Source organism: Typopeltis vanoorti, chromosome 10 (genome assembly GCF_054136105.1).
Source record: "Typopeltis vanoorti isolate ZY-2024b chromosome 10, IOZ_Tvanoo_1.0, whole genome shotgun sequence".
NCBI classification, from domain to species: domain Eukaryota; kingdom Metazoa; phylum Arthropoda; class Arachnida; order Uropygi; family Thelyphonidae; genus Typopeltis; species Typopeltis vanoorti.
The window spans coordinates 84,183,811-84,196,790 of NC_143558.1; the positions used below are offsets into that span (position 1 = coordinate 84,183,811).

At 34.1% G+C, this 12,980-nt stretch overlaps 1 protein-coding gene across 1 annotated transcript in view; it reads right to left on the reverse strand.

The window, feature by feature from the left end:
- LOC150102555 (uncharacterized) overlaps positions 1-11,945 on the reverse strand; it is a 93,358-nt gene extending 81,413 nt beyond the window's left edge. The window contains exon 1 of the mRNA XM_090398703.1: positions 11,850-11,945. Within this exon, the coding sequence (XP_090254829.1) occupies positions 11,850-11,945 (96 nt within the window). The remainder of the gene's footprint in view (positions 1-11,849) is intronic.
- Between the last annotated feature and the right edge of the window lie 1,035 nt (positions 11,946-12,980).

The window sequence follows — 12,980 nt, forward strand, 5'->3', positions numbered from 1 at the left end:
AGTCCAAGTGCACCATTTTCACCTACTAAACTGTCAAGTACCTGTTGAATGCAGCGCCCAAGAAGCCGTTTTCTGGTCGCATTGGATGTTAAGCTTTTTTTGAGCAAATGTTTCTTTAATAGGTGTAGAACATAGAATTGTCTAGTTGCCATGAATTATATTAGTGATGTGAATAATAATAATAATAATAATAAAGTCAATGGCCAAGATAATTCATTGATATTTATGCAAAAATTAAGACTTTTTTACCTGTTGGTAGTGCTAACTCTTAGTAGCATAAAATCGAGCCATTATTAGAAAACGAAACTGCAAAAAATTCTCTTAGATTTTAGAAAGAATTTGATCGGCCTTAGGACTACAACAACCCTAACATAAAAAATACGGAACATCAACAAGTATGGATTATTGACTTTGCAGTATCCAGTGACAACAATATCAGCAGCAAAGAACTTGAAAAAAATTATAAAAATATGAAGTTTCGACAATCGTAATTGGTGAGCTGTGGCTTAAAAAGATCAAGATCGTTCCATTTATTATTCGTGCACTTATATATGTAAACTGTTTACAAGAAGAATTAGGCTTCGACAATTTCAGCACAGTATGATTTGTAAAAATCAAAAAAAAAAAAAAATCACTCGTACCATATTTTACAACAGTATTCGACAAATGATTCTTAGATTTTTGGGTAGAATCTGTTTTGGTATCTCTTGTTTTGGCTCTGTTTCGCTTATGTAATAAAATCAAATGACTTTTTATTTGAAAAATTGCGCTGTCATTCACGCCTCCGGAAAGAATTTCAGTGGAGAAATGCTCGAAGTAAACAGTCAGGTCTGCAATACTTCGATAGATTCATAGCGGAAGACTTTAGCAGTTGCCAAGCTACACGTACAACAGCAGTTTCTGATGAACGATTAGCTTTGAAAATATGAGTCGCGCGCTCCTGTGTGTATTTTATACGTATATCATCCAGAAGTGATTGCGAATTCTAAACAATAACCTAGATCTATGTTTGACGAAGAAACACAATGCCACGGACTTAGCAGTACTATTTTTTTTTTTTAACTTTCCGCAGGTGCAAGGTTTCCTATATTGCGGAACATTGCTTTCCATTATAATCAGGCCTCTACTGAGATGAATAAGCAGAACCTCCTACAAGTCAGCGTCATACATTCCTAATGGTGTTGGCTTCAGACCTATTAATATTAAATGTCAGCTGTCATCTTCTATCAGGTGACAAGACTTGGAGCACGCCTACAACCCTTTAGTAGTGCAATGACTCTCCTACAACACTTACCGTTATTACTTCGCCCATGGCGAGTACACGACCTTACAAGCAGCTGCATGCAGAAATTGCCTTTCTGATGGAACAGTGAGATTGACTACATGATATAGGAAATTGTTACCTCGCTATCGGACTTCAGGTACTCAGCTTGGTGTTTAATGTCAGTAACCTGAAATTCCACACAAAGAAATTCCAACTTAAACAAGAGTGATATAAATTATTCACATTTCGCTTGTTGAACCCGTTTCACAGAAGGCAAAAAAATTAAAATCCACTCACATCATTAATGTTTTGTAATTTGTTTCTAAAATAATAAAAGAGACATGTTTGGAAATGTATAAGTAGATATGCTAAGACCATCTCTACTCTACTTTCCTAGAGTCTTGGAAGCGAAAATAAGAGCGTGAAGAGCAATGATATACATCTTTTTAAAAAGATAGAATAAACTAGAATTTCACCAGGTACTTGCCATTGTTATTACTTTTATCTTTTTTTTGTGCTAAATTTCTAAGACATTTCTATACATATGCTATGTGTGTGTGTGTGTGTGCGTTATTCATTTCTTACTCTGCTGTTTCGCTCTCCAACAGAAAGCAATTTTTTTTTCTTTTCTTTTCTTTGTCAGCTGTCTTTTCTAAAGACTTGATTAGTTCCCCTGCTTCTTTCCTATTAGAACCTTCTCTGGAACCTAAGCGTAAATAAGCCTGAGTTTTTGACTTTGAAATTTCCCACATCACTGTATAAAAAAATTATCTTTCATTCAAGAAATTTCTGCCTGAATATAACAACAGATATTTATTATTTACAGGTATTTCACTCGCTTTTTGTATTCTTCGTATTAAAAGCACCAAATAGACATGTTTTTTTTTTTGGAATTTCTCTGCTCACTTTTCCTCCTTTTCATTAATGTTTTTGCGTTGATGGTGTTTATCTTCAAGTCAGTCTATTTCAGGGTAGTTTTTGTTGCAGCTGACTTTTTAGTGTCCTCTTCCCCTGGTTTCTTTATAAAAACATCTAGCGCCTTGTTTAACTGGAAGGTCTCCCAGCTCTGTAAGACATTTGATCCTATTGTGCTATGAAATCCATGTACGGCTTATGTCAGTACAGAATACAGTTTGGTTAGTGAAGGTGAAGCGCCCCTCGAGAAATGAGGATTGAAGTCTCAGTCTATTTTCCGCATTCTTTAAAGGCGATGTGAAGATTCCCCTCCCACTCATGTAGCTTTGATCCTTAAGTAATGGTTTCTTCATTGTAGCACTTTATGGAACAGATCCATGTCTTATTCAACCCGACATTGAATTATCGTGTTTGAGGAAAATATCATGATTTGGGAAAAGTTGACTGTCCTGTATAAAGTCTTGACCTCAGCTCAACTCACTTTCATCGTTGATGAGATCCGCAACATTGGGTGAGAGCCACACATGCGTTGAACAGTGGTATATATGGACCAGTAGCCATGTTTGAAGAAGAGTAATCTTAAATAATCTGACTCATATTATTATAAATATGTAAAGAATATCATTAGAAGAGTGCAATGGGGTCTGAACCAAAGGGGGGCCTACAAACTATTTGCATTTTATTGCTCTTAGATACTATCGATACAAAATGAATAACGGAAAACTCACGTACGAAGATTATTTAATAGTATAATTTTCGCCTGTGTGTCACAGGTCAGTACATTCTAAGCTCAAATTAAACAATAACTGACAATTCCAAAAAAGCGCCACCTAAGTAGCTGGTGTAAGATAACTGAAAAGGCCAATAAATTTCCTAAAAAAATGTATACAATAAAAAGTTAGGAAAGATTAGCTGATTTATAAAGTCTATCTCCCATAAAGAGGATAGACGTAAGCTGTCGGATCTGTTTAAGTTAGGAGAATGAAGAAAAGTTTCACACGTGAAACTTTACTTCACATGTGAAATATCACATCTTAGATACTATGCTCACCCAATATTTATTTGACTATAGTATATTGTTCGGTGTGTCGATATGGACCAGATACGACATTTCATTTTGCTTTAAATTCTAGACTTTCATTCATATTCAAAGCTCAGAACTATGATAGAAATCGAGAAAAAAACTGAAGAAAACCCTGGTAATTAAATCTTAATAATGTTGGAATGAACGTATTTATGACATTATTATTTATATGCCGTAAAGGCAGGATATTTAAATCTTTCTTTCAGAATCTAGTTTAACTTAATTATTATTTGACATTTCGATTATTTTTTAATATCTTTCTGTAGTACATCTTCTTTAATTCATGTAGTTATTTAGAACTTGTTAATCACTTTCCGTATGTTAATGAACACACACACAGATACGTATTTTATAATAATTATGGTTAAATGAGATGTTTACGCAATACCTGATATAAAACTGCGAGAGAACTAAATAAACGCAGGGTAAAAACACAATTATTAAACGGACTTAGCTAAATATTTATTTAATATTTACATAAAATAATGGATATGCTTACATACATACATACACAAATATTTATGTTAAGATGTGTCTCTTTAATAATTTAATTAAGCATATAACAGTGATCATAATTAAATTTCTTTATACATGGTCACTGTGATGCCCACGTCTTCGTCTCTTGTTTTGGGCTCTAATGATAAAGCAGACTGCAACAAATATTGATTACAACCAGTGGCGCACCACAAAAAAAATTAAAGGAAAAAAAAAAAAACTAGAAAATTTTCCAAAAATCTTTTACTAATTAAAATTATTATTATTTTTTTATTTATGCTGTATTGTCTTATATTTCAATACTACTTGTGAATTAGCGGTTACATAAGGTGGGAATACCTATAGCTTTCGGGAATCACAGCCGCTGTGAACACAAGGCGAACGAACTAGTGCTCGGGCGAACCGAGCGTTACTTCGTTTGCCCGAGCCGGGCCAGAGGAGATTACGGGTATCATGTATTGGCGATCACTGCAGAAGGTCAATCATAGGTCGTATGCAATGTCTAGTGTGTATTCTCGAATCGTCTACTCAACTCTCCACCCCCAGATTAAATCCTGAGTGCGCCACTAATTACAATAATCTTTTATTAGAAATATTTCGACGGTTTACGAAAAGCATAAGAGCAAAAACATTATAGCTTCATGTAGTCTAATTGTATTTAGCGATTGGGATCGGTATGCGTCGTCACACTTTAATATTTACGTGAGTTAATTCCTATCATTTGTACTCTTATCGAATATTAGCAAAGAAAATATTTAGGCAGACAGAGTGCACATTGAGTATTCTTAGCATTATTCATACTTAAAGAAATAAAACGTCGACTAATACGCATTTCAATTTCGTATTTTAATCAGTTATTCTTTGTATACTTTGCGATAATTACTTATTCAGATGAAAAGTGATCACTGTCAACTGAATTTATGCAAGCGAGTAGGTTTTCTGCTACGGATAACTTCAGAGAAATGAAATGTAATTAAAATATTAAGTTTCAACACATCATTATATGATGATAAATAGAAGATTTTGTCACACTCTTTTGAAAGTTTCATCCTTCATTAATTAATTTTTAGGAATTAGGCTCAACTTTGATACGTATTATCACTGATATTATCAAACACAATGTATTTCAAGTTATTAAGTTGCATATTTTTGTTTCATGAAAAGTACAATGATCTTTTTCTTTACTAATTTCAGATAACCCTATCTGTTTTGTTATATTTTTATAATCCTGCCAGAAAGTTGTTTTGTTTTTCTATGCTATCGTGACTTGCGTGATCTTCCTTGTGACAGCATGTCATGGACTTCCCTTATGCTTGAATTTACTTGGAATACTAGTAAACGTGATTCCATGTCTTAAGTACAGAATAGTAAGCACCACGTGCCTGTATTTAAGGGATGTTCTACATTTGTTGTTGCACATGCTCTTAATTTAAACATTGTCACGCCTAAAAACCTTCCAGTATATTTCTTTGATGATTTGAATATACATATGCAGTTAGTGCTATTTTTTTTATATTGCACAAGGTGCAGTCTGTTCAGCAGTGGTCATTTGGTGCACTTATTCTTTCAGATTTCCTTAAAAGACACGAAGTCACACTGGGTACCATGAAATATAATTCGGTTCTCGAATAATAAGTGAATTATTGACTTCTGCCTATGTACAATTTGTAACACTAAATTCTGTAACACTGAAAACTTTACTGTTTTGTATCATCCCGACACACACAATAGAAGTCACAAAACCTGTAATACAAGGGTGTTGTTTTGTAGGTAAGTAGTTAAGGAGCAAGAAGAAGCCTGCTAATGTGTTTCTTGAATAATATGTTTCGGTAAGCATGAAGTGGTACTGCATGTGAGCAACAGGTGGGCAGAATTTTACATACTTAGAGGAAAAGTAAGTGGCAGAACGATGTTGATGTTGGTCAGTTCAGGGGGAGACGCGCCCATTAAATGCTTGTAAAAAAAGCATAAGGTTTCTACCTTATGCTTTTCCTACAGAATGCTAATAAGAAAATGACTGGAGATGAATGGTATACCATTCATGCATTCGCAAAATCCCATGAAATGACTTGCGCTCGGTTACCATGACATATCTCGAAAAATAACTATCTATCTCGTTTCTTCAGGAATCTAGAGAATTTGTTCGCTCGTATAATAGTCTGAGCTCTCATTTTACATTAATATTAACCGGTCTTATAGTATATCAGACTTTTACTACGCCAGTAAGCATCTACAATCTATATAATACAATGGACTGCATATCGCATATTTGTTAGATGGACTGCATAAGTTTGCAGTCCATCTAACAAACACATGAGAGCAAAGTTTGCTCTCATCTCGGAATTATTATGTATTTTAAAAAGGCAAAACTGCTTTCTGTAAGCTTAACAATTTTATTCCATTTGCGTCTTCCATTTATTGTACATATTCCCCCTGACGAAGAAGCTGCCGGATTAATGGAAGCAAAATATATCGGCATTCTCATATGAAATAAAACAATCATAAAGAAAGTATTCCAGGTACATTATTGTTATGTCATTTATCCTCGCAAGATTATGGTCTATTCTCTTCTGTATCCTGGCTGTAATAGTAATAGTAGTATAGAATAGGGTAGTCCAGATAAGGTGAAAGCTGATTTAAGTGGTTAAGTTGTTGAGAAAAAAATAGTGATGTAAATCTATGGAAGCCATTTGGTAACTTAAGATCTAATGATATCTTTTTTTTATCATAGCGATATTATGTTTAATATTTTGTGAATGTCTCATAGTTGATCTTATTAACATCAAAAGCATTACGTCATTTTTCTTGCTTATTCTATTTTTTTTCTTGCAATTGTTTCTTTTGCTAATCGTGGTGAAGACGAGTGAGCACATCATGGATCGCATGCTACCGCAGGTCATACTCTGTGTCCTTGAGCTAAATTGAACAAAGTAGTAGTTCGGTTTTCATGCTCTTATAAGGAGTTAAGAAACACGAAAACTAGTAATCAAAACTTAAAAATAATAACGATGACCATTATGTGAATATTTGTATTGTTTAGTGCAGTAAAGTGGTTCTTGAGAAGAACAGGATCGACACAGTTCCCATTGGACAATAATATCACGTTTATTTGATTCATTTGGCCATGTGAATGTAAAATAAAATTTTAACGAATATAGAAGAAATGGGGAGGAAATTGGTACTCCTTGACCAGCTTTCCTGATCCTGCCCTATTTAATGTATTAAAACAAGCAAGGAAACTATCGCAGACAATCATAAGATGACGTGTTCCTAATTTCATGCACGCATGTACTGGCACCATTCACTGCCATTGTATTTATTATATTGGATATAATTTGTTTTGCTTAATTTTCTTAATAGAATGGCCCAATTAATAAAAAAAACTCGTGGCAATTTTAATATTCGTCTTAATTAGCAAATTTTATTAAATTATACCCGTCTAACTAGACGGGATTTTTTTTTGCATATAATGTGAAAGTTCTTTCTGCCTTTTTTAGCATTCGAACGCTTCTACTTTTTTCTACTTTTCTTTCTTCTTTGACGCTGTTACTATCATTTTTACTTTCCCAACATTTTTCTCTATTTTTTTTGAAATTATTCCTAATGCTTAGTTTATTAACTGTTGAACTTCTACAGGTATAGAAACGACGTTAAATTGTTTTTCAAAGGAAATTTGGTTGTTAATTTCAGTCAAGTTGGTTCTAAAAAGCGAAAATAAAAAAAAAACATTTATGAAGAATTATTGGCACGTCAAATTGCGGTATATTCTATACATTAAATTGCATTTTTGCAAGTAAACTTCGCATCCATATAGATCCATATAGACGATGAATAACAGAGGGAATAATGTACATCCTTGTCTCATAACGATTTAACATTTAACCATCTTCCTATATCTCCTTTAATTCTAACTGCTGACTTAGCAGTTAGAATAAATGAATGAATAAATAAAGAAATAGGAAAATGGAAAGGTGGAGCTCTTTTAGTACTAACTACCTTTTTTGCAAATCGGTAATTAGCAGATCTCTACCCTTAATAATCACCAATAATTTACATCATGGATACTGTTGATTGGAAAGACTAAAAATGAGTCTAAATAGCTGAAATGTTTTACTTATTCTATACATTTTCCATTGAAAATACAGTTGAAGTTTTCAGTGTTTCTGCCTATTTTCATTGTCTTTTTATTGCTGATATTCATGCCAAATTTATTACAGCGGTTTTATTTTTTTTTATTTCGTATGGTGATTCAACGGCTGAGCCCCTTTTACGGGGAGGTACGGCCGTTGAATCACCACCTCAATCTCCCCTATTTTTATCCTGGCTCGGGACCGACATTGCTGACAATTCAGATCTATGGCTGAAGTGATTGTCTTAAGTATTGCTGACTGTATCCGTGTGTGTTTGTTCACGGGGCCGGTTTGCCTATTTGCGGGATGAAAATCCCCAGATAAACTGTGGGGGAAAACCCTGCTGTCTACGCCCAAGACTGGCTAACCTGGCTATGTCTGAGAAAGATTATTAAGCTCCTCACGTCAGGGACGGGAATCGAGCCCAGGACACTCCTTTCCCAGGCATGCGGTTGCGAAGCGCATAGCCTCGGAAAACTCGGTTAACCGCGCGGAAACTAAATAAAGTAGAAGAATCCTGCATTCTTCTACTTTATTTATTCAGAAGTATAACATAATCAGCATAAAGTATAAAGCTGTGATTAATATCTCGAATTCTAACACCAGGTTTAATACAACTTTTCTTCATAATGTGATCAATATAGATGATGAATGACAGACTGAATAATGTACATCCTTGTCTCATAACCGATTTAACATCAAACCATCCTATACCTCCTTCAATTCTAACTGCTGACTTTCAACTCAAACAGACTAAGTATCGCTTGATATAATGTCCCATTTTACACCACACAGTTATAGCTCTTTGAACAGTTTTTCCCTTGGAATCTTGTCATATGCTTTTTCTAGATCTACAAACTGAAATATATTACCTTCTATGTATTACCGTGACTTCTCTACTATTTGTCTTAAAGTAAAAATTTGACACTGTCAACCTCGATTTCACCTGAATCTAGCTTATTTTTCTTCTTCAAGCTTCCCTGCCACAATTTTTCTTAGCCGTTTCTCAACTATGCATGTATTTTTTTCATGAATCTTACCAGTAACGCTCTGTATGGAAATTGCACTGTAATTTTCGCATTCAGTTTTATTTCCCTTTCTATAGAAACCAATCCAACCATCTAATATAAATTATTCTAATACTCTAGGTTCAAGTAGTTCATAATTATATTTTTCCTAAGAAATAAAGTAAAAATATGGCGTAATATAAGAAATTGAAATACTGTTTGGTGTCTTCATATCCTAAATAAATCCATTAACCGTCGAGGACAGTCACGTTTACTAAGAATTTTAATAGGAACATTTCACTTCTTTGATGTACATTAAATACTTTATATTAAGAACTACATGGTGAACTATCAACGTTTGGTTATCTGCGGCAATGGAGACGTAAAAAAGAAGCTACCAATAACAACAAAAAAAATAATATCTGAATTTTTTAAAATTTATTTACAAGATATATGTGTTTTTCACAATTCAAAATGTGAAATGACTATTTTAAGATGTTTCGGAAAATTAACCTTTCTCCATTTAATTCTGTTTTAATGTGTGTTTAATCTTCAATAACAAACATTTATGTTTCCCTGGCATTTCTAGCATACCGGGAATAATAGAATGAACAATAGGCGTTGAACAAACTGGCCGTTTACTACATATGCTGTGTTGCACAAATTATGCGGATACCAGTTTCACAAACTTCAATACACTTGGCATTGACGGATCTCGCTCTCTTAGTTTGATTTTTTTATAAATGTTGATAAAATAGACACAAGTTTTTGTCCTTTCTCCATCAAAAGAGCATGGAGCTCCTATAATGAATTGCACGTTAACAACCGACGTTCTATTTCTTCTGGAAAGTATTTTGTTCGGTTCATATTGAGTTTATGTGCTTACCATGCTAACCGTTGTATTCGCATTTCCTTGAATCTTGTTGTTATAGTCCTTCAGTATAATATGTCGCATCATTATGATGATACTCAACTGGGTCGTTTCTACAAGCATTTCAACGTAGTCAAACGCAGAGTTATCTAGAAATCGCAGCATAACATTTAAAGTTTATTTTTCTCGATGCTACGACAAGGGGATCCTAGTCCAAACCCTGAAAAGCATCCCAGTACAATAATACCATCCCCATCCCTCTACACTTAATGGATAGGACAATACAGTCTACTAATTAAGGTGCTTCTAGCTCTTGCCATATCCTTAAACTCTCACCCAACTTGTAGAGTGTTATTTTCATTGGTCTCCAAGTAATTCCGATTTCCCACAGCAACTGACTAATCACTACGAGCTGTGTCAAGTCGATCCTGAGGATTGCTTACTATGATGTTCATCTTTACGGAGCAGTGTCTTTTCACTGAAATTTTGGCCTAGGCATTCAGTACGTAATTTTCTGGAACAGACAGAGGTATAGCTGTGGGCATCCTGATCACATCAATGAAAGAATCAACTGATGCATGAAGACGATAATTTTCATCTCTCTCTCTCTCTCTTTCTTTCTCATCCTCCTGTTCCTTTATTAGGGATAGGAGTGCGATCTTGGATTGCTTTTCCCATAGGTGAAAGACATCAGGCTATCGTTTATTTTGAGATACTCTAATTGTGCTGCATTCGCTTTGAACTGTTTGACGATTAATATGGTACCCTATAAAACACTTCTGGAAGTCGAAACGACTAAACCCTACGCTGTGTAGTCGTTTGGCGTGTATTATTTTGTCTTACTGTACCACGTGGTTTATTATAGGTACACGGTATTAGAAAAAAACGAGACTATCCTTATAATTTTTTTTGCAATTATTATGCGTATGTGGGTGCGTATAATATAATACAATAGCAATGGAAACTAATGGTGTCATTATTCTAGTTTTAAATTCATAGTACTCGGTCAATTGTCAGAATGTTATTTAAAGTTTTACGCCTTGACAGTGTTACTGCACTGTTTATTTACGAGCGTATACGTAGTCCGTTAATAATAGTCTGCTGTTATTAGCTATTGATATTTATCCTTCAAATAATTTATTTAATCATAAGAAATGGCAAGCACAAAAATTATTTCAGAGAATTATTTATTTTAAAAAAGGAGTATTTTGCGTCTATCTCTGATCCGTTTCTAGTCTTCCCGTGCAGACACGTAATAGTTATGAGCAATAAGTTCTCAGTTCTGCAGCCATGACCCCTGTGTGAGAAACACAAAGAAAGCAGACATAAACTCACGGTCTAATGTAACAAGCCAGAAGTAACCACAAGCGGGTCACAAAATTTCAAAGTAAGCTGCTTGTTAGTTCAAAATACAACAGTGCAATGACCTCCTGCTGTTTGCTAGTAAACATATTTTCGAGATAATGGGGTTTGATAATGAAGCACTTGTTTCTTCTAGAAAGGAGGAGCGAAGGTCATCCAGAATAGCAGTTAACTATTTCACGCTGTAATTATTCTTTCTAGATGGCATATGTGAAGTGCAAGAACAGTGTTCTCCATCTCCATGAAATGATATTGAATGTCAGTGGAAGGAACTTGACATTTCCCCTAAAAGAATAGCGACATTAATTCAGGAAAGTTTTGTTCTATCATTATTGTCATCTTGCCTATATCAGTGTACTGAATACGTATATAGGAATAGATTTTTCTACTAAGAGTGCTATTAAAATCTACCTTCTATTTTCCCAAGCATATCAGAAGATTCCTCAAAACAAAAAATACTTAGTTTTTTTTACTTTGCTTAGTACTTTACTTTTCTGCTGCTGTTAGACGTGTACAGATCCCAACTGTGTAAATATCCTCTATGCTGATAACATCCTTAAAAAGATAAGATTGTTTATATACCATGTGGTATTCCTTTCAATTGTGTTTTTATATTTTTTGAGTGAAAATGTAGATCGCCTACCTCCCCTAAAATATGACCATTTGTACAAAATATTTTGCAAGCTATTCTTATGCAAAAAAAAAAAAAAAAAAATCATACCTGAAGCGGTGAGAATTTCTCTGTTAGCCGTTCAGCTACCTGTCGAGATGAATGTATTAATTCACCAATAAATCCTTCGTAAACAATACTCCCCATTTTCCTGAAGAAAGACGTTTGTTTACTTGAAATGGATTAAGGCAGGCAGATTAGGATTTGCAATACATTAATATTTTAAAAGATTTTACATATTTTTCACACATATTACACATGTAATATGTTAAAACACACAAATAATTGCATTTTTTATATTGGAATTAAATTTTACATCCTTTATCTATTAACATTTCTATCACCCCATGATATACAGTCGTGACATATACTTTCAGGTGGAAAGACCTGGGTTCGTATCCCGACTAGTTTGAGATAAATATAACTTTTTCAGCTGAGAGTTAGATTTAGGTTGCCGGGCTCTTGGGGAGGAACAAGGCTTTTGCTTTCTATTAAATCGGATTTTCTGTTCCTGAAAACAGACAAACCGGCCTCACTCGGTTTACAAGATAACACACCACTGTACTTATTCCTTCAGTTCGTTCTGCAGTAATTCAAACAAAAGAAAACTACACTAATATTTCTTCTGAATTATCATCTTATTCTTTTATGTTTTTCTAAATCCATTATAGCATGGGTGGAATAACGAACATAATTTTATTAGTCAAACGTTTTCTTCTCTGAAATAGTTTTTCTATTCTTATTTTAACAAGAAAATTTAAGTTCGATTTTGTCTTCTTTAGTTCCATTCACCTAGCATTTATTACTAAGAACTGTATTCTTCATGTTACAGACCGCTTTACACACGGACAGTTAAAATAATTAATATGAAATAAAGTTAATTAATTCTAATCTATCCGTCTTTGAAGTATACAAGCGAAGTAAAACACTTTTCGTTATGAGTCTTACTTTATTTTAACGAGCAATGCGTGGAATAAACATTTTCGATTCAGGGACTGTGCAGTGGCATGTTGGAGGTTGTTTGAAGTGCTGCATCACGAAGTGTGTGGTTACTTAACCCATTCCGAATAAAGATATTCTCAGATTTTTTGTAAAGGCGCTTTCTTCAGCCTTCTCATGAGTAATAATGGTGATCAGTTGTAACCATTACAGGTTGGAATGTTTTCTACCAGAGAATGATAG